Source organism: Amphiprion ocellaris, chromosome 18 (assembly GCF_022539595.1).
Source record: "Amphiprion ocellaris isolate individual 3 ecotype Okinawa chromosome 18, ASM2253959v1, whole genome shotgun sequence".
Taxonomy (NCBI): Eukaryota; Metazoa; Chordata; class Actinopteri; family Pomacentridae; genus Amphiprion; species Amphiprion ocellaris.
Window position 1 is genome coordinate 21606888 of NC_072783.1, and position 22401 is coordinate 21629288.

Consider the following 22401-nt stretch of genomic DNA (forward strand, 5'->3'; position numbering starts at 1 on the left):
ACCAGGCTATAGTCATCCTCTGACAGCCACATTCATTCATTCTTTCTTTCTTTCATTCATTCATTCGTTCATTTTATTTTTTTATTTTTCAAAACAGGAGCACAGTGATAGACAACCCTATTAAGAGAGATAAAAACTAAATGTGACTGTTGTAAAAACAATGAAATAACACTGAGATAAATAAAACATTTAAAAAAGAGAGAAAATTATGAATTAAAGATAACAAAATTAAAAATAATGAATGACAAAATAAATAAATATATAGATTTTTTTCCGGCAATGTGAAATAGGGCATAAAAGGCGAGTCCCGGTAAGAGATTTGCAACAAATTTTTACACTAAATGAAAATAAAAACAGTTTTTTTCCACTGAGATGTATTTACTTATATTTTATGATGAGACAAAAGTCAACAGTGATTCTAGCAGCTCTGTGAGGTATATATGTAATGTGGCAACAGGCAGCTTTTCAACTTTACCCCCTCATATTTCCAAAAAACATTACTGTTGGCGCTACTGTCACAACGGCCAGATCACTTTCCAGTTTTCTGAGAGCCTTGTAAAAAAAGACGATATAAAGGAGAGATGGATCACTTAAGAATCCTGAATAGACATCTAGGGAAGAATGATACAACACCAAAGATGGCCTCCTCCGAAAACCGGCCTCTTTTAAAATTCTCCTTACCAGGTAGAGCCCTTTTTGCTGTCAGGTTAGTTCTAGACTCCCCCCTCCACCTCCAATATTTCAGACTCAGCAGCAGACAGAATCGCACATAAAAAGCAAATCAGAAGATCAAAGGCTTGAGCCCCACAATGCAAAGCTGCCACTGTTGGGCCCTTAAGCCCGTCTGCTCCAGTGCAGTGTAGATAACCATGCCCTCTGACCCCCAGCCTCCTAACTAGTGTTAAAGTGTATGAAATGAAATAAAATAAATAGCGCAGATGGTGTCAATCTTCTACAACCATTAAATTCAGCAATCAACATTTACTTCATAAAGATAAAATAAAGCAAAAATATACATCTATTGCTACCTAATCTAACAAAAATTACAGTTAACACATTTTAAAATGCTGATGTTTAGCAGCTTTAATGTTTACCACTGTCTTTGTTTAGTGTGTTACCGTGTCAACGTTTGCAGTTTACTATTAGAACGAGAGAAATGCTAAGTTTCGCAAAATACTCAGAACTTAAGGGATCACTACACTTTTTTAATTTTGCCCCTTTACAGCCTTGTCTCATGTCAAAAATCACTCCCAGTACATTTGTTCTTTTCTATCAAGATGAAGCTCTTTCAGTGAGTTAACACATGACTTGTTGGTGCTTTTAACGGTGTAAGCAAGAGGCTACGGGTACCACAAGTGATTTGACATTAATCTAGGCTGGATGCTGTGTTCCTTTCATGTCGCTGCACCCTCACTGCACACTGATAATATCTTTGTTCTCGTGCAGATTCCACAGTAGATGGTGGTAAAGAGATATGCACGCACTGAATGAGTTGTGTGTTGATGCTGAGGGCTATTTTTCTCTATGTGCCTCCAGGATAAAGAGCCTCGTGGGATTATTCCTCTAGAAAACCTCAGTATCAGAGAGGTGGACGAGCCAAGAAAACCTGTAAGGACCAAACTGGAATGTTCTCAGCACCTTTACACAAACAAAAAATACAACAAAGATTGGATGTTTGCTCATCAAACGGTTGCCTCTTGATGTCTCCACAGAACTGCTTTGAGCTCTACAACCCCAACCACAAAGGTCAGGTGATCAAGGCCTGCAAGACAGAGGCGGATGGGCGGGTCGTCGAGGGCAACCATGTAGTGTACAGGATATCGGCCCCCACTCCAGAGGAGAAGGAGGAGTGGATCAAATCCATCAAGTAAGTGTTAGTGTGGATCCATTTACACTGAGAGGGCACTTAGCCAACGTCAGCCTGCTCCCATGTGGGACTTTCTCATGTCTGACCTTGACTGCGAGAAACACACACACAAACACACACACACACAGAGCTGCGAGCTTAATCATGAATGTGTCGACCAGCACAAGTGCACAGGCAGCCTGGTGACTAAATGTGACTCTGTTTCTCACACTTCCATGCAGATAACACTCAGAGGTGGTTTCTGCTCCGCTGGATAAGCTCACTTCCCTTTGATTAGAGCTCAGCAAGCAAGAAAATCACACACACCTTCTCTGACACTATGCCTTGCTGCGCGTTAAGTGTTCTGGTTGCATTTACACCTCCAGATCCAGAGGCCAGCTTGTTAACCGGAGAGCAGAGGGGAGGTGCCGCTGTGAATTGGACCCAGTGGATAATTGATCAGCTCGCTGGTTATCATCCACTCAGCTGCAGCTTCACTCACCAAAATGATCAATATCAGAGGAGAAAATGATATTATTCAATCCTACCATACTGTAATGATATTAAAAAACCACTCAGTATTGACAGATGTTTGTCCGTTAAGTGAAAGCAGTGGGCTTTAGGGGTGAGTTACTGGAATCTTGTTCGGGTGAGGCTGCTTCATGTGCAGTTAAAGCGATTGGAAAGAGGAGAGAGGTGATCATTTTTCTTGGTTTGGAAGATTTACAGTCCATTGACCTTCACATGACACACTGTTTCACATCCTGCAGGAGGCCTCAGAGTGAAAAAAGCACAAGTGTGCACCACGAGTGTTGACTTGTACTGACTGCTGAGTCCAGTTGCACACATAATGATGGTCACAGAAAGAGGCTCAGCAGGACAGAGCTGTGCTGCCGAATCCACACTCTCACTTGACTGGCTCAACGAGTGGGGCGGCAGACTGTACTGTGGTCAGCAGATTTCACACACACACACACACACACACACACACACACACACTGTCCCACCTGACTCATCTACAGAGCTGGAAACTGCTGTTGTAGTAACTAGACACACGCAGGACAGGCCGCCTCAGCACGTCAACCGTTATGCTGCTGGGAAAGCAGATAATTACTCAGCATCATTCCCATCTTCACCACACTGACAGCACATCAGAGTATGAAGTTAGATTCTTCTGTAGGAAACATGAGCTGCTTTGGGGCCACATTAACACACGCTAACAACTTAAAGCAGCTATAATCAGATTTTGTATAGCAGCTCTGAATTGTATTTGTCATGTAAGTGGTGTATGACATTACAAGCCCACAGTTAATTCCTGAAAATAGTAATTATTAGCTTTTTTTTTTAGTTTATTGCTATTGGTTTTAAACAAGTGGCTGAATAAGGAAGCCATCGCTTAAGTGCTAAAAACAGAAGTTCCTCTGATGTCCCCTAGTGGCACCAAAAGTGAGTCAATATCCCCATAGACCCCCATGTTAAAATGTTCAACTGTACAGCAGAAATAAACATGTTTACAGCCTGGTCCGACAAGAATTTATTGTCGCTATAGCTAATTTCCTTGTTCATGACAACTATACAAAGGGTGAATTTTTATTGAGCCTACCACGTTAGATTGTATTAAATGAAGTGAAGTCATGTCATCGATAATCCATAAAAACTCACACTTATCCACATTGTTCATGTGCTAACATAACTGTGCAAGGGTTTTCTAATCATCAATTAGCCTTTCAACACGATTACCTAACACAATGTAGCATTAGAACGCAGGAGTGATGGTTGCTGGAAATGTTCCTCTGTACTCCTATGTAGATATTCTATCAAAAATCAGCTGTTTCCAGCAAGAACAGTCATGTACCACATTAACAATGTCTAGAACAGGGGTCACCAACCTTTTTGAACCTGAGAGCAACTTCAAGGGTACTGAGTAGTACGAAGGGCACCTTGTTTGATACAAACTTCCTCAATAGCAAACTTGCGCCATCACCTTTAAACAATAATAATACTGAAAATAATATGTAAAAAGACTCTCTGATCACATTTATGTTAATTATTCCTTACAATAATTATTCACGACGATTTCCACAACAATGACGGTAGGAAACACACACACACACACACACACACACACACACACACACACACACACACACACACACCCATATATGGAAATCTGTTCCAATATTTAAAAGTCAGAGGTATCCCATCTTAGCCCTGCGACAGACTGGCGACCTGTCTAGGGTGTCCCCTGCCTTCGCCCGAGTCAGCTGGGATAGGCTCCAGCCCCCCCCCGCGACCCTAATGAGGATTAAGCGGTGTATAGATAATGGATGGATGGAGGTATCCCATCTCTGAAACTTTGGTAAATATCTTTCTTGGCAGTTTTGTATGAATCAGCATATTTGCAGCATTTTGTTCAAAATCACACCAGTGACATGTCTGTGCAAATTATCACTTCTAACATTTTTAGGAAATCATTAACTGTCATCAAATCATGCTTCATTTTTGCAAACCTCTACCTTTGTAACATTTTTGAACAATTCATGAACTCTGTCCCATGTTTGTACAAATTATCAGTTATGTAAGAAAAAAAATCAACTCTTTCACATTTTGAAATGAATCCTATCACATTAGTACTAATCACCAGCATTTTTCACCAGCATTGCAACATTTTTAACAGATCATAACAACAAATCATTACATGATTTCAACAAATAATTTTTCACATTTTTGTGTAATGGCACGGTGTTTTGAATGACAACATGTTACTTCTTTCTTTGTCTGTAAATGTGTGTTAGTGGGAAGCCTGGCATTGCAGAGCTTATCATGTCTTACCTTTACCTTGCAGCTCACAGTTCAGATGGTTCAATTTCCCAGTGATGTCCGTTAAAAATGCAAGGGCAAGAATCCACTCTGTGTCCTCAAGCAGCAAGGTGTCTTCCCCTTTGAATTGCATCAACTCTTTGATTTCGGCCAACAGTGACAAAAAACGCTGCAAAACTGTTCCCCCGCTGATCCATGGGGTTTCTGTGTGTAGTAACAGGTCACCATGTTCAGCTGTAAGCTCCTCCAGCAGCACCTTCAATGTCCTGGTTGTTTGGCTTTGGAGCCATTTATGATCTTCACGACACGAGTCATCACATGATCAAATCCGGCCACTTTTGTACATACATATGTCCTGCTGGTGAATGATGCAGTGGTAATGTAGGAATGTTGGGAAGTCTGGATCACCTCTGCATCGTACAATGAAGCCTGCATGGCGACCCGTCATGGAGGAGCCCCGTCTGTCTTCAATGAAATAAGCTTTTCTAATGGTACATTTTTCTCCACGAAGAAACTTTTCGCCGCTTAGTAGATGTCAAAGCTGCCTTTAAGTCCCAGGCTTTTCCTGCCCGTAGTGTGCATACAGTCTAAGTGTGCTAGCAGGTGGCTAGTTAGCATGGAAGCTTTGTAGCGGCTAAAGTAGCATCTCTCCACATTGTGCCGCTTTGCCGACGCAGTAGTCGCCCCGCAAATGAGACACATACGTTTGTCTTTCACTGTCGTGAAAAAGAACTCTTCCTCCCAGTCATCGTGAAAATAGTGTTTTCTCTTTCACTTCTCTGTCATGTTTTGGGGGTAAAAACCACATCTAGCTTCCCAAAGTGTCTACGCCCGGACGCTTCAGCAGTGACGTGGTGGTTTGACATGCGCAGTGAACTTTGACTCGGACACGGTCAGAGTTCATTTACACCGAAGACATTTTTGTTTTTTAAAAAAAAAAAAAAATTAAAATTATCATAAATATTGTAATTTGAAATCTGCATTAATGTAAGTATTTTTGATTTAAAAAGAACAGCAACTATATTTTTTTATAAGGAATTTCATTGTGACTAGTGTTATTTTTAGAACCTGTTGCGGGCAACTCACATGGTCTCTGCAGGCAACCAGGCGCCCGCGGGCACCGTGTTGACTACCCCTGGTCTAGACTGTATTTCTGATGAATTTATAGTTATCTTCATTGAAAAAAGTTGCTTTTCTTTCAAAAATAAGGACATTTCAAAGTGATCCAAAATGGTAGTGTATAGAGCACGTTTAAACCAACAGAATTTGACCCAGTCGTGCTTACCAGTTGAGATACAAGATAAATGTTAAACAATTTACCTGGCTTATTTCAACGTTTAAGTCAAAACCTTACAATATTTTAGAAAGAAACCCAGTGATTCCCTCTGGGCAAAGGCTTTAGAGGAAGAACACCAGGAGAACCAGGCTCAGGGAGGGCAGCTGTCTGCCTTCACCTGCTGGGGTGAGGGAGATATGAAGGTCTAAAGTCAGGCAGAATTAAGGGTATGACCGCTTTGAATGACAGGTCGGTACAGTCACATGACAGATCATGGCCCAGATATCTTTGCCCACAACTTCCCTTTTTTGTCACCTTTGTTGTTCATTTTTGGATAAGCCAGGAGTTAGGAGGAGTCAGGCACTGCCACCGCACTGAGCTTCAAAAAGGCTCTTTGAGTGACATCATGGCGGATTTATCTTTATACACAATTACTGGTTTTACAGCATGAAACTTCACTGTTGAACATCAGTTACATCACCCTCGTAGTATTCTTTTCTGTCTACCAATCAACTGCCCACACAACACAAAACAGCAGGCACAAAGTTAACAACCAGCTAATAAACTTAGCAGATCATTATTCATTCATTCATTTGGATGCCCATTAGCTTCCATCACAGGGGTTACTCGTCTTCCTGAGGTCCACATTCTCAAAATACCTCACTAAAAGTTTGTTTTGGTTATCGATCTGGATAATGCAGCTGGTCAGGGGCTCGTGGAGTTTACCTGATAATACTGATTCATTATAAACAGAAGTAAACTATAGTGAAGCTCAACTTCTATACGGAACCAGGACAGGCTGCTTTGTGTTTCTGTAATGCTGCCATGGTGTGGTCATCCTAGGGTTAAAAGTAGCTAATAATAATTGTATTTGGCATCAATCGGCCATAAACACAACACTAAATGAAAGCTAATGCTGCTTTGCATCTGATGTGTGTTTTACAGGCAGCTGTTGGCCAACATGTTTAGTTTATCAGCTTAAAATCTGTCAGTGTGTCAGCCTGTTTCCTCTCCTCATCACTTAATGCAGCTTTAAACTGGCTAGCACACAAAAATCCAGCCCAAAATTCTCCTGATGATGTGCTTTATTTGAAGTTCACAACTGTCAGACTCGCCCACATTTGTTTGGTGTTTTGTGGACAACGTGAATGACGAGATGCTGAGATATTAATAGCACAAACAAAGGTGAAGTTTGTGTGAAGATCAGGTTTCTGAGGCATAACAAATCCCCGTGAATGTCAGGTCTTTGGTGTTGATGACTCAGAATCGAAGCTGGGTGGCACAAGACGGGATGTGTTCCGGGAAAGATGCACTGATAGCACAGAATAAGATGTGAGCATTAAAATGTTGTTCACAATGTTGATGAATATGTCCTTGTTGAGAGCATTTGGAAGCAGTCAGTCTTTAATCTGTTCCTTCCTGTCCTCTCCACAGAGCGAGCATCAGCAGGGATCCTTTCTATGACATGCTGGCCACCAGGAAGAGGAGGATAGCCAATAAGAAATGATGACCGCCCACCTGCAGCTACATCTGTCAGCACCATTTCTGTGACCAGGAGTCCTTGTGGGTCTGTGTGTGTGTGTTGTGGGAGTCGTGAAGGTCTCCTATTTGTTCTAGCAGCAGACACAGGTGGGACTGTATCTTTATCTCCACCTGAAGATCGTCTGCACCTCAATCCTTGGCTGATGTGAGAAGCTCGTATTTAATTGGGGCACGGACTCTGAATATTGAAGTGAAGCATAGAAGAAGGAACTGAGTGATAATGGAGAATTTGTTGGAGAGACGGCCACATCTGCGATTGTGGGATCTTTTCATACCTTGTGAAGAGACTGCCCTCTGCTGGACACATTAGGAATCGAATCCACTGCACGACACTACACTGCGAGGAGTTGAAACCTGATTATCCATTGCCATAAAGCTGTACTCCTGTCATCCCGACTCCCTGCCAGCAAGATGCCATTTTATTACCTACACCTCCGTCAGCAACTGCCAACGTTTTTTTGTAGTGACATGTGACTACAGAAAGCCTCAAGCTCACCAGTCAGCTGGTCTGACTGGTGGCCCTCAAGTGACTGTATCTGTATATGCAAACGTACTGATTTATTCTAGAAATTCGACCTTGGTTCTTCATTTACAGTTCTCTGTATCATTTCTACTCAGGCCAACAAATGGAAGCAGGTTTTGAGAACATATATCGAGTGTAATGACGCCTATGAAGTGGCCACAGTTTCAAAAAGCTATAATGCATCATATATATTGTCATCTGAAAGTATTTTATGTATTGAAGATCCACCTTTGTGATCATTTTGTTTGTATTTATTTTCTTGTTTCACAAAAGAGGCAGCCCACCCAACTTACATTATAATGCATGTATAGTATATAATGTACATATTGTATTTTTTTTTTGTGTTCATGTATTGTGTAAATCATAATGGCTGTAGCCTATACCCGTTCACCTTTTTTTTTTGTTTTTTTTTTTGTTTGACAGCTAACAGTTTACAATAGTGGAAGAGGGATCTTGTGCAGCTCCTTGTGGAGCAGTGAAACCTCCTCACACTGTGTTATTACTGAGGATCAGATAATACATGATGTTGTATGAAAGAAAAACAAGACAGGGGAGTAGAGGACAGAAACTCTTCGAAAAGTGAAACAGACAAGATACTGGAATTTTCCAACTGGGTGAATGCTGACTGGAATCTGAGGACTGTTTTCCCACAGACAGATCAAACCAACCCACAGCCAGAGCTTTACTCACTGGGTGCATCTTTTAGGTTTAAACATGGTTTGATCTTTGTTTGGGGAAACTGCTCCTCAATACTTTGATGTAGACTTTGAATAAAAATACATGCTGATCAGAAAAGTGTTCTTGCGTGCATGTGAATTCAGCGAGAAACGCTCAAAACTTACCAGGTCTTTGGTTATTTCGAACATGGAAAGAGTGTTGTGAGTAAAATAGTGTGAGCTGAGCCGCTTTGCTGACCCATAGAGCTAGAAAGTGTGTGCATTTAACAAAACCTGAATACAGAAGAGTGCTGTCAGTTAACCGATCTACATCATAATTTAACTGTAGTGGAAAGTTTGTTCAACAAGAGGTTCGAATACAATCAATCTATCCTATATCATACAAAGGCAGACAGGAGCTTTTGTTGTTAAAAATCCCTGGCAAACTCATGTCATCTCAATCAGCATTTTTCCATTCACTTCAATGCAGCTTGTAAACAAAGTCCAAGAACAAATTACAATTTCTGACATTAACAAATGTATTTTAAGGCTTTTACCTTATACAATGTATAAATTCTGACATGCTAAACTAAAAGTATAACAGCAGTTTTTTCCTCAACTTCTGTCTAAAGCTGAAACAGAAAGAAAAACGCTAACCATAATCATTGCTGACTTTTGTTCAGAGAATATGGTCAAAATTACCACGAGTTTTCCTAAAAACAAAGCAAATCAACAAAACATCAGAGAATCCTGATACAGGATCTTTACGTATAAAAATAACTGATAGTACAGTTCAAAATTAAATTCACAGTATTTTTTATGATGCTAGAAGACACAAACTGTATTTTGTCATTAAAAAGCTAACACAAATGGTCCACGGCCATGATAACAAAGTTTTTGATGCTTTTCTTTTTGAATGTTTAAAAAGAAAACAACAGAATGACAGGAGAGAGGCATGATCCAGAGAAAAAAAACCCTCTGCATCTTGTGAAAAAGTTTAAAAAGTGTGAATCTTAGGCTTCAGAGCAAAATGGAAACAAAGACGTGAAGAAAAAGCTGGGAAATGTTCTCAAGTCTGTCCAGGGTTAACATGGAGGTATCAGTCAGCGAAGCCTTGTTCCCACCACTGCGCTCGTCGGTCTCCTTCACAAATATCTCCCTCCATTAGTTTGACTGCTCCCAGTGGGATCAAAGAAAAAACTAACAACATTGCAGCTCTGTAGATATGGTGACATCTTGCTCACAACCAACATGATGCCTTACAGTTCTTTTCCTTTTCCCTTTAGTTTTGCTCTTTTTTGTAGCAGGTGGATATCAGTGATGGATGTTAACAAGTTTTCAAGTCCTGAGTTCCACTGAGCAGCAGTTGAGATGTTTAAGCTCCAGGCTTTGTTTGTGTTCATACAAGTATATATTAATATTTTTAATCAGAAATGTTCCACCAGGTAACAGTTTTTTGTTTGTTTTTTTAACGTTAGGAGAATTACGGCAAATAAATCAATGCCGTTAAAAAAAATAAACTAAAAACAAAAATATTCTTGAACATTTAAAACACTTCAGTTGTGGGAAAAATACAATTTATTCCCAATGAAGAAGCACCACGTCAAAAAGTTGTCAATGTCATTCCTTTGCTGTTGTTAAAATGGTGGTGATGTATCTGAAACAAGAAAGAAGAGATCAAAACATGTGTGACTACAATAGCGCTACCAACTGTTTAGTGCTGCTGACTGTAGAGTTGAGAGCACTAAAAAAAGATGCCCACTCACAGTCAGTGTTTGAGGCCACTGGAATATCCGTAGGAGTTGCCATTGGTTCGACTGTAACCATTTCCTATAAAACAGGGAACAAAACTTTAAGTCAACTAGCCTTAACAGCAGCATTTATTTCAGGATTTTTGGAAGATGACCTTGAATGCAAAAAGGGCTGTACTACCTGTGTATCCGTTGAAGCAGCGTTGAGTTGAACCGTTTGTGGGTGAGGTGTGGCGGGAGTGTGATAGATGGTTACTGCTGTGGTCAGCGCTGTCTGTGCGGCGGGGCTTTTCTGGTGAATAACCGTTGTCATGTTTAGAGTACTTAAAGTCTGAGTAACGCCGCTTGCGGCTCTCCCTTTCCTCACTGCTCCTGTTTCTGTGGCTCCGAGCTGCTCCTGGGCTGTGCTCCTCAGGATCGCTGTCCCGGTGCCTCCTCTTTTTCTTTTTGTTCTTTTTTGTTTCAGTGGCTCTGTCGGAATCTCCGTCGGAGCTTCTAGGGGAAGACAGAAAATGGTATGATTATCCTCAACCCACAAAACTAACAGGTATCAGGCTTTATTGCCTATGTAAACAAAAATGAAGTGGTACTACCAGGTTTGGTCAGTAAAACAACAGTAATATATATAGGCGATAAATCCTGCATTAATAGCAATAAGAAAATAGTTTGACAGAATGTTTGACAGTTTCACTTCAATGAATCAGATGCAAACCATCAACAAAAACACAAATTTCGGTTGCATTAACAAACCACAGTGCGATAATTTCTTTATCCTTATTCATCTGTATCAATGAGAAATTTATTCACTGGTGTGTCTTTCATTAGTGTTAAAATTGTTATTGTTAAAATTATTAACCTGTGTGCCCTAAAGTGGTTGAACTCCAAGTAATTGACGGTAATAGATGGTTATCTTAAAAATATTTTTCTACTAGTCTTTATTGGAAATAAGTTATTAAAAAATATCAGTAGTTACTGATAAACAGAAATGAAACATTTTATCATGACAACTGTTCTTTATCACTGCCCAGCCCTAGCTATAGCTTATTGACTTTCATTCTCAATGAATCACTATACCAGAAAAAAGTCAAAAAAAGTAAGAATACACTCTTTGCAACTTCATGGTACTGTTTGTGTGTGATGTCTTCAAATATCTTGTTCTCTCAAATTAAAGTCAGAAATTATAACAAATCAGTTTATTAATGACAGGTAATCAACAAATGCCAACATTTGAGAAGCTGGAACCTGAGGATGTTTATCATTTCTCATCAGTTCTTTCACCCATTGACTGAATGATATATTGACATACTATTTCATCTCTAAAATGAAGAAAATCAAGTTTTTCAGTTTCCAGCTGAGGTTGGTGATATTGATGTTCTGCTTTAGACTCAAAATTACTGTGCAGGTTTGCATCTTTGAATGTAAAGGTTCCCTCTAGATTTGCTCAAAGATACAGATTTATACAGATATTCTGTTTTTAAATATTATTTGACTCTGATGTGGTTTTCCATACAAAAGATAAATTAATTAAAATCATTTTAATTACATCTAGGCCTCTTATCATATAAAAAAAAGATCATTCATGAATATGCAAGTATTTTTCCAAAACAAAGGTTTGACTACTGTCTAGTAGATGTCTCCTACATCACTGCAAGACGATTTTCATTGTGTATGCAATGCCGCTCAAGTTTCCACAACAAACTGGACATGGACTGGCTTCCCAACTACATGTAATGTCAGAAATCTGGCCGGCAGGTTAAATACTTTAAAATCACATTCCATGTATGCATTGAGTTGATCTGAGAACAGCCATCTAGCGTCAAACTCTGAACATGCATGAGTCTGCACAGTGAACAGTGTAGCAAACTAATATTTAGCAGAACAGATTACCGAAAGAAGTTCGACTTTTACTGTGGTGCAGCATGCACACAAAGATGACACAACTCACCCGCTCTCACGGTGTCTGTCTTTATCTTTCGACTTCTTCTTCTTCTTGCTCTTTTTGTGTTTTTTAGAGCGACGGGCCTCAGAGCTATCGTCCCTCTCCTTGCTCGGATGATCAGCAGTCCTCCTGTGATTTTGATCCTCCCTGTTCAGTGCTGACTCAGATGTGGAGAGGAGAACCCGTGGTGGGAAGCCCTTGAACTTGCTTGTTTCTGACATTGTTGCAGGCAAGGAAGTCCCCTCTTTAGAAGGGTAATAGTCTCTCTCCCTGCTCCTGTCCTTCACTGCCCGGGAATCTCGGCTTTCTTTGTGCCACCTGCGCTGATTATGAGAGTCCTCGCGGTAGTAATCGTATCCCCTCCGCCCACGATCCACATCCTCCCTGGATCGTTGGCGGTAGTAGTTGTAACTGTAAGAGCTTCTGTCACGATCACGGTCTCTAGGGAGATGAACAGCTCGCTCCCATCGACGCTCAGAATCCCAGTCTCTTTTTGAGAGTTTTTGAGGAGGGGAACGATCCCTGTACGAGCGATAATTGCGGTTATCTCGGTAGTCCCGTCTCGGCCGTTCCGGGCTCCTGTCCCTGTAGTGTCTCTCCCTGTCTCTGCCAGTATCAGAGTAGAGTCTGTCTCTCTCCCTGTCTCGGGAGGATTGTCTTTCATTGACTCTATAACTGGGCTTGGACTGATGCTGCTCCTTAGTATCTGGACGTCCCTCAGTCACTGCTGATGGACCATTGCTTTGTGGTAGGTCCTTGGCTTCAATCTTGCTGATGCTAACCTTCTGTGGAGTTACAGATGGCCCACTGGTGCTTTGAGAGCAGTCTGGCTGGGTGGATAAGGCCGCAGGGTTGCCATGATGCCCAGAAGAAGCAGCAGATTCTATAGATGCAACAGAATGGGTCTTTGTAGCAGTAGCAGGAGGTGGAGAACTAACAGCCATGGGTGCTGTGTGGTGAGGCAGGGGTTCAGACAGACTTTTAGCCCTTATTTCAGGAGTAGAGAGGTGCTGGCCTTCATTAGCAGCAGGATGAATGCTCTGAGAAGAACTGGCCTGGGATGAGGAAGGAGTATGGGCCTCTTTGCTGGAAAAACAAACAACAAATGAAAGCATGTGAGCACGATGCCTAATGGGTGCAACATTGTACAGTCAATGCCAGGGCAAAAAAGTAGGTTTTTACTTAAATTATGGTCGTTTCTTCAAACTCATTACTTCATGAAGAGTTTTTTTAAACTACGTAATGTGGGTGACAGAGGAATAATTTTTTTTTTGATTTTTCCAGCTTAGAGTTAGAATGTTACACCTACTTTGGTTGACTACGGTCACTGCTTAGTCCATTAGCCGCAGGAGCCACAGAGGAGAAACCGCCATGATTACTGCCAGAGATCTGAAGAGTGCAAAAAGACCATTAGACAATGATCATTAATGTAGTCATCAAACGACAATTAAGCACATCTTCTACACATTATGAACAGTAAGCATATAATTTACCTTGTCAGAGGTGTTGTGTCCATTCACTTTGTGGTGTCCATAATGGTGTCCATTTTGGTTGGATTTAGAGACTCCATAGGTTTGTCCATTTAATCCATTGCCATTATGGTGCGCTCCTGACTCTCCATTGGTGGTTTTAGGAGAATTGCTAAAATCTCCAGTGCCATTATTTCCCTTAGGGTGAGACTTGGATAAACAGCCGTTATCCAGAGAGCCAGGGGCTTCCTGGTCTGACTCCTCTGAAGATTCTTGGCCATACGGCACCAGGAATGACGCTCCGTTCCCTCCAGTGTGGTGATCCCCGTTACTGCAAGACGTGCCATTAACATGGTTAAGTTGACGTAGAACAAAGCGAACATCTGAATGGACGTCTGAGGTAGACTGTGTGGAGGATAAAGAGCTGGAGGAGGAGCTGCTGGCAGAGGACGGCTGGCTGTAAGAGGACGAGGAGGAGGATAGGTGGTTCTGTTTGCCCTGTCCAATGAAAAATGAAAGCTTCTGCCGTTTGTCGTGGTCTGGGATCATTGTGGGCCGGCTGATTGAGTGGGAGATGGAGGAAGAAGAAGCCAGTCCATGCCCTGGTTTTCCCACCACGCTGCTGGTGCTGGGCTTGGAGCTGGTGGGATAGTCCCTCAGAGATCCATTCCCATTAACGTGGAGAGTGCTCTGAGGAGGAAAATCAGGGGTAGAAGAAGCTTTTAGGATTCAAGTCACACTGTCTACACATTTAAAATGCTAACATTCAAAAACATTTATAACACCAGGCTATGTTAAACCACTAATGTCAAAAGATTGGTAGTACCTTGGTCATGTGTGGTGGCAGTTGGGGACCAATGAAGCCAATGTTGTTGTGGTGGACGGTGGGGTTGATGCGTGGTGTTACCACCGGTCGTGGAGATGACTGGCCAGAGATACCTGGCTTATGGCTCAGGTGGGTATAGTCCCCAGTTTTTTTCATATCAGTGGATCTGATGACAACATAAAATGGACATTAACAAACGCAAGCACATCACTGGCAAAAGGCAATTTGTTGAGTAGATTCATTTTTAAAAACTGACACTGTAAAACTGCTTTTTCAACAAAATGAAAAAACAGAGGGAAATGTATTGCAGTATTTCACTGTATCTACTCTTATAAACAAGTACACTGACATTTTCACTAATACGGGAAAGAAAATTCTAAGCAAGAGGGAATGTGCCTAAGTTAACAGCTGAATTACAGTTCTGTTCAATTTTATGCACAGATTCAGAATTTAAAGTTGGTGAACTATGATTTACTCACTTGATGTAGAAAAGCGCATAGGCCTGCTGGTTGAGAACAGACCTGATGTCACTGACAGACACAGAGGAATCGTTCATCTGATACCACTGACCATTGCTTGCCTGTGAGACAGAAGAGAGTTGGGAGGTTTGACACAACAGATTCAGTTTCAGAATTGGATTTAAAGTGTTAAATGCATTCCCTGGTAATCCTTGTACATACAGCTCTGCTATAAATTCTACTTTTACAAAGCTTACGCATTTGCAGTTTTTGTTGATGTAAAAAAATTGCGTAGAATTCTGCTTTAGGTTGATTATTAAGGTCATTGTTGCCCATTGTTTGCCCATCGTGTATTTTAATGGGATTAACAAACAGGTAAAGTTTTAAATGTATGACAGTACAATACAATAATAAACATGAATTAGAAAAATCATTTTTGACATCATCAAAAACTGAAAAGCTTCATAAAAGAATATTATGTCCTTTCCTAAGTTTTTGAATACATGTGTAGTGCTCTGTATGTTCTCAGTTAAGCTCTGAGTCTGTTGAGACCTTTGTAGGAACTCATCATTCATCTCTGCTGCAGTGAGCTGTTGATGAACTGTTGAGACAAATGTGTGCGTATGTACCAGGCAACAGCAGCCTTCTGATAGATTAGAACAGTGGTTGGTAGCACTGCCAGTACCTTAATATAGCAGAAGTAGTGTCCAGCATGACAGTTGAATCCAGAGTGAACCAGTACAGCATACAGCCCGTAGAGCTGGGGCTCCCCTTGGGACTGAGACATGAAGGGCCGCAGGTCCAAGTACTCTGGATATTTCACATCCTGATGACCAGAAAACAACTGATTAATATCAAAATTAACAATAATGGCAGTACACCAGGGAGCTGTCTAAGGCCCATATGGTCTTAGTGAAAATTATAGTCCACAGTACCTTTGTGATTTTGCCTCCATTAAAGTTTGCAAAGCGTTTGAGTGAGAGGGTGAGCACATTGGAGCTGCGATGGATCGTGAATCTCTTTGAGGCTGTGACCATTTTCTTGCACCTGAGGAAAACACAGGTTTGATTAGTTTGTTGTCAAACTGATTCATAAGTAAAGAAATAACCCCTGGACCTTGCTTATCATTGCTGACTTACTTGGTGCATTTGTAGGCATTTTCATCATCCAGCTGTTCTGGCTTGACAAACTGCTCCAGAGCCTTGGAGACACTGGGAGCCGTCTGCATGGAGAGAAAAATCTATTTTAGTGTCTGGAACTGTTCTTATGAGCTCCAACAAAATCTTCAAGTAGATTTACATATTTTTATCAATACCTAGAATACATATCAGCCTTACAAATGACAATGAATGTTGTCTAATTACCTTAATTTCCAAAGTAACATCCAGAAAAGGGTCAAATGTATCTGAGACTGCTTTGCAGTTTAAACATTTAACTGCAAAACACAAAACAGTGTTATTACAGCTATGCTGTAAAACATAAACACATGGCATTACATAGAAGAGACAAATCAAGAAAACAAATCAACATTAGGAGCTTACCTCTGGACCTTAGGTACCCGCCAAATACTTGGTGAATAAAAGTGGTTGCCTGCGTTTGCCTGTCCAATCTGTCAAAAAAATTTAATGGCTCTTGTATTAACCCAACAAACAAAACTTTTACGGTTACATGGGTGTAGAAATAATAATGTCACTTTCCAGTATTTTAAACTGTCAAGTTATAAAACATTATAGCTCAAGCAGAAGTGAGAAAGAGAGCAATTAAAGCAAGAGTAATTATCTGTGAGGTAACCTGTCACTACAGAGTAAGAAACAAGTACAGACTTAGTTTCTTAAAAATCACTTTTTAAGAGTCATTGTTTAAGAACAATGAGGAAAGGCGACAGAGAAGGAAAGGACGTTTGACCTAGGCACACACCATCGTCTCTCGAGACGGACGGAGCCTACTACTATGAGAACGTCAGTAGTTAGGCCAGTGTATCTATTAAAGACACCCTGCTGTACTTTGTTGAAAATGCATGTAGGATTCATATGTGGACATGAGGCTCAAAATGGATTCCATACATTGCAGCAGAAAACATGAATGTTTCAGTGCATCTACATATTCCTTGTAGCTCAAGTTTCTTATAATATGTCATAAGCAGTGTATTATCAAACATGTGCTTAGGGTGTCTTGATAGAGCACAGAAAATATTAAAATGGATACACATTAAAGCATATGCATTGCAGACATACACCCCACTGTGTATACAAATGGCTGCGTGCTCACAAAGTTACACACACATAGAAACGCAGAAGCATGAATATAGGTAGGTATATCAATTACATGCAATGAAATAGAGACTACATAGGATTAATCCTGGAAGGTGTTTGCTTAAATAAAAAACCTTTTCTCTTACTAGAATTACTTTACTATTGTTAGTCCAAGTGAGCATGGTAGTGTAATATAAGTATATTTTTAACAGTCACACTTACTTGGTTCCAGGTAAGCAGGACTTTTGCATAGCATCCACTGTGTACCGCAGAAACTCATGAGCGTCCTCTTGGCTTCCATAGCGGAAGTGCTTTGCAATCCCTGTGTAGTAAAAAAGATGAAGCAGGGAGAGATATGAGTAAGGTAAATGATACCACCTTTAAAATGAAGCGTACACTTCTTCTACCAGCAGAATACAAACTCCTGCCAGAAGATTTCCCTCCAAAATTGAAAAGGTAAACAGTCAGACAGCGCCTCCTATCATTCATTTCAGGTACACATTTCAAACATGGATAGCTTTCATACTCTATCTTAACAGACATCCACTTACTTTTGAGCTCGTTGAGCACACCAATGGGCTTAATGACATTCCCAGAATTTGCAAAAACCTGAATGATGTGGTTTTGCATGGTGCACATCATACAGAAGCCTGGCTCATGACCTGTAGCAGAACAGATGGGCAAAACATTGATGAGTAAAATGAGATTCAGGTAAGACAGACGTTCATAGACACTGCAGAAATTATCGAGAATGGTATGATAATTATTGCATGACCGTACAATTAAAACCACCATGAAACGCTAACTTACATGTTTTGGAGTGTTCTCGCGTCAGCATGTAGTTAGCTAACGGAGGGGTGTAGGTGAGACACTGCAGAGCTGAGTTGAGGAAACAGGTGTTCCCCATGTTCTGCAGGCCTGCACCAATGCGGTGAACCTGGGTCCACTTTAGGACGAGCCGCTCTGGAGAGAATAGGACCTTCTGGGGCAAGTCAATTCCATCGGTACTGCTTATCACTGGACACACAGAGCCACAATTATTACAAAAATTTGATTCAGTGCATTTGCCAGGTCCCGGACATAAACAAATATCTGTAATGTGCAATATTGCTAAAGCAACGACATACTAGCACATGATAGATGCGCACTGGGACTTGCAGGAGTAGCTATCACTGTTACATAATGTGATTCTGACAGCTGACTGTAATATACAATGAATTGGAAAATACATGACAGAGTTTGTTCTCTCTTTTGTTTCTGCTAAACAAGTTGGGCTGCTGATCTTTATATCAAACCCCAATTGTGTCATAAGCTCAAGTGATTGATCATGTTCTCGCTTCAAAACTGGCTGGGTTATATAACTGGATGAATGAAAGCAGAATGGAAGCAGCAACACAACACCCACAAAAACAGTTGTGTCACACTCTTGTGCAAAAATAGTAGCAAAATGATTAGCTCAGTAATGCAGCTTTCACTTAATCACAAAATTTACATATAACAGTTCTCTGTTTGCAAATACAAACAATTTGGAATCAGACAAAAAAAGATCAGAAACATGTTTTGTTTTGTAAAACCAACATAATTATCTCAAGATAGTCATGTCTGCAAAGTACTGGTATTGCACCTGCATGGGAAAAATAGCTAATAGCCACAAATGCGTTTGCAGTTGGACATGTGACAACATGTGTTGAGAAACTTTTCTAAGTGTCTACTGTGTGAAGGATAAGTGGAGGATAAGACAGACAGCATCACTTGGCTAAGCCTTTGTCTGTATGCGATGGAATATGTATAACCAACCAACATCCTTTATAGTTTCATCTGAGCTTTCAAGACACATGCATTAAAAACACAGCTGATAAAAGCCCCTCACGCTTACCTTGCTCCTTGGGCCGCTCCACAGATGAGGGTGTACTGTTGTAGACAGCAGCTCCAATCGTTGGGCCCAGGCATCCTGGAGCCTTCAGCCTTGGAGAGTCACTGGGCATGGTGGAGCCCACTGCCCAGCTGCTGGAACAACTACCGTCCATCCCCACGTCTCCACTAGTGAAGGAGGATCGGTTACATCCGACTGACTCGTGGTCAGACTTTTCTGAAGATCTGTCAACTATGGTCATTGTTCATAGCTGTATTAGAGGCAGAGACACAGAAGTGTACAACTTAATGAGCTGCAGAAAATGCAAAAGATTTGCAAGTTATTGTGTACCTCATTTCTGTTCTTGACAAGTTGTTTTTATTTTTAATGTGTGTGTATGTGTGTGGGAGACCACGATAAGGAAGTGGAAGAGAGAAAAATTTAATCGTGTTGTATGTGTACATGCAATGACAATAAAAGCATTTGATTTGATGTGAACTGATTTGATTTGAAGTGAAACAAAAAAAAACACTACATATTACTCAACATTAGTTTGGATTTGTAATAATATTGATATTAATAATGAATACTTGCATAGCACTTTTCTGTGAATTTAGATGAAAAGAATTAAATGCAATAAGTAAAACATCACATAAACACTTAAATTTAAATGCACGGCGGTATACAAATTTGCCAATTTACACTGACCTCATACCACCACATTTGCCTTTCTTGAACTGGATTAGATTACTGTTTGAGAGAAGCTTTTTTTTATTTTTAATATGCGTGTACATGTGTGGGTGACTGAGATATAGAAATAGAACATTTTTCTTTTATGACAAATAGAAAATTTTACTGTACATGTAAATGCCATGACAATAAAGGAATTGTATTGGATTTGACGTGAATTGATTTATTTTGATTTGAAAATAAACTGAAAGAACATATCACTCAACACTAGTTTGGATTAATTATACATCATATTCGTATTGCACTTTTCTGTGTGTTTAATTAAAACAACTAAATGCCATAGGCAAAGTATCTTACTAACACTTTAAGTTAAACACATTGGATTATACAAATTTGCCATTTTACACTGACCTCATATCATCACCTTTGCCTTTAGTAAACTAGATTAAGTTTTTGTTCTATGGATTTTGTTTATTTTTAATGTGTGTGTATGTGTGTGCCAAAGTTAAAGAAACTGAACACTTTTTTGAAGGTTAGCTATTACTATTATTATTTCATTGCATGTATACATGCAATGACAATAAAAGCTTGTGATTTGATTTGAATTGACTTGTTTTGATCTGAAGGGAAACTGACACACATCACTCGACATTAGTTTGGAATAATTCTTCTTATAATAAAAATAAATCGCTTTTCTGTGCGATTAAAACAACTAAATGCAATTGGTAAACATCACATTAACACTCTTGGTTTTTAAGTTAAATGCATGGTAGTATACGAATTTGCCAATTTACAATGATCTCGTATTGTCACTTTTGTCTTCAGTAAATTGGATTAGATACGTTGATTAACATTCAGAGAAAAATAAAAACTTCAAATGAGCAAAGAGCAAAATACCTCTCATTCAGCGTCGGTTTGTATTTTAACACTAAACTAACTTAGCTCTTGGTCAGAGCCATAATGGTCGTCGTGCAAAATGCCCTTTAAATACCACACATCAGAAGACACGGGCAAATTTTAAAAACTATATTGCATTTGTTCAATTCTACCAACTTATGAGAAACATCACTGAAATCACTCACCACTAAGTCAATGCTAGTAGCTGATATACCCGACGGGGACAAATTTCCTGGTCGGAAGCACGTTTACAACAGCAGCTGTTCCCTCCCACCTGCTCCAACAGACTGGCTCACGTTGGCTAACAGACGGCAGCTAGGCCTTTAACACGCAGCGAAGCTAAACTTCAAGAAAACACGCACAAAATCTTCTGATATCTCTTGTAGGAGACGGAGCAAAGACTAAAACCTTCCTTTTTCTTCTAAAATTCTAGTGAACAATGAGCGGACCCGTTCAGTTCATAAATAAACAGACACCATGGAAACGGCGAACATAACACAGCTAGCAAGCGCAGCTAACATTACGTGCGGCGGCGTTCGTGCGGCAATATTGTTGCTAATGCGGCTAGCTAGCTAGCTAGCTCGGCACGATGGACGCGGGCTGACATGGCGGAGAGAAACACAGCTAAGGACTGGGACGTAGGGGAGTAGTTTATTTTTTTGGTTTCATTTCGAGGTATATTGGATTTAAAATGGGTGGGCTGTGAGTAACGGGACGTCTAGCTAGAGGAGAAAGGAGGGGCTCGACACCGGCGGCTGTGTGTGCTCACTGCGCCGCTCGCTCCGACATGACATAGACAACCGGTGTAAGACTACTACATCAAATGTGAGCGACCCGGAGCCTCTGAAATATTACGGCTACATAGTTAAAGTCAAACTCGATCGTAAAAGCAACTCGGCACTCACCTGGAATCTGTTATGAATACGTTAATAGCGGTTGTAAATCCATTCCTTATTTCCAGCGGGTGTCCGGCGGTGAACAATGACGTAGCTAATTGCCCCACGGGTACATCCGGGTACCTGCGATGAAACGACGTCTGTGATAGGCTCATTCTGCCGTTTCTCTGAGAGGAACGTGTTTCGGGAAGATCCGTCGCATGTACAAACCCCTGACCTTTGTGTACATGATGTACAGCCCACATTAAGAGCTTTATACCTATAGAGCTACTCTGCAAGTGGTCCCAGTGGCTAAAACCAGACCGCCAAACTTAAGAAATTGCTATAATTACAATAGCTATGCATAAAAAAACATTTTCTAAAGACACTGCTCTGCCCTCAAAGCCTTTACACTTTATAACTTCTGAAAATTAAACAGTGCATTACCTTTACTAATAACAAAACATATGTACAGGACAGAGAAAAAAAACTTTGAAAATGCATGCATGAAAGTACATAAGCCCTCGGAGTCGTAAAATTTAAAATGTAATTCTTGTTCTGTCCACAGTTAGTTGACAATTTGCTTAACCTCAGGACTAAAGTTGCACAAAAATACTCATAAACACTCACTGTCACTTCTACTTGTAGGTCAGCTTGGTATACATGTCATAGGTTTCAAAGCAACATCTCAAATGATCACAGATTGCTTCTTAAAAATCCCACCAGATA

At 40.5% G+C, this 22401-nt stretch overlaps 2 protein-coding genes across 3 annotated transcripts in view; one reads left to right on the top strand and one right to left on the bottom strand.

The window, feature by feature from the left end:
- Nucleotides 1–8802, top strand: part of cyth3a (cytohesin 3a) — a 46963-nt gene extending 38161 nt beyond the window's left edge. Inside the window, exons 11-13 of the mRNA XM_023280429.3 lie at nucleotides 1537–1608; nucleotides 1713–1867; nucleotides 7377–8802. Coding sequence (XP_023136197.1) covers nucleotides 1537–1608; nucleotides 1713–1867; nucleotides 7377–7449 — 300 coding nt within the window. The 3' untranslated portion in view covers nucleotides 7450–8802. The remainder of the gene's footprint in view (nucleotides 1–1536; nucleotides 1609–1712; nucleotides 1868–7376) is intronic.
- Nucleotides 8803–9184: 382 nt separating this feature from the next.
- Nucleotides 9185–21842, bottom strand: usp42 (ubiquitin specific peptidase 42). Of its 2 annotated transcripts, none has more exons than XM_023280428.3 (18): nucleotides 21703–21842; nucleotides 19235–19481; nucleotides 18169–18375; nucleotides 17910–18020; nucleotides 17581–17680; nucleotides 16648–16715; nucleotides 16471–16541; nucleotides 16246–16328; nucleotides 16042–16153; nucleotides 15792–15932; nucleotides 15128–15228; nucleotides 14649–14814; nucleotides 13847–14512; nucleotides 13663–13742; nucleotides 12360–13439; nucleotides 10596–10906; nucleotides 10430–10493; nucleotides 9185–10320 (listed from the first exon to the last, which is right to left on the bottom strand). In XM_023280428.3, exons 2-17 carry the CDS (start codon nucleotides 19470–19472, stop codon nucleotides 10432–10434), a joined length of 3597 nt encoding a protein of 1198 aa, XP_023136196.1. In that variant the 5' UTR covers nucleotides 19473–19481; nucleotides 21703–21842; the 3' UTR covers nucleotides 9185–10320; nucleotides 10430–10431. The 2 variants fall into 2 exon arrangements, with proteins under 2 accessions (XP_023136196.1, XP_023136194.1); XM_023280426.3 differs by having other exon boundaries at nucleotides 10596–10909.
- Between the last annotated feature and the right edge of the window lie 559 nt (nucleotides 21843–22401).

Excerpts from the sequence above, each read along its gene's own strand:
- usp42 (XM_023280426.3), bottom strand. The coding sequence starts at position 19,472 with ATGACCATAGTTGACAGATCTTCAGAAAAGTCTGACCACGAGTCAGTC. Across the intron at positions 13,743-13,846 it reads GACACAACACCTCTGACAAG|ATCTCTGGCAGTAATCATGG; the intron begins GTAAATTATATG and ends TGCACTCTTCAG. Across the intron at positions 10,494-10,595 it reads CTGCTTCAACGGATACACAG|GAAATGGTTACAGTCGAACC; the intron begins GTAGTACAGCCC and ends CCTGTTTTATAG.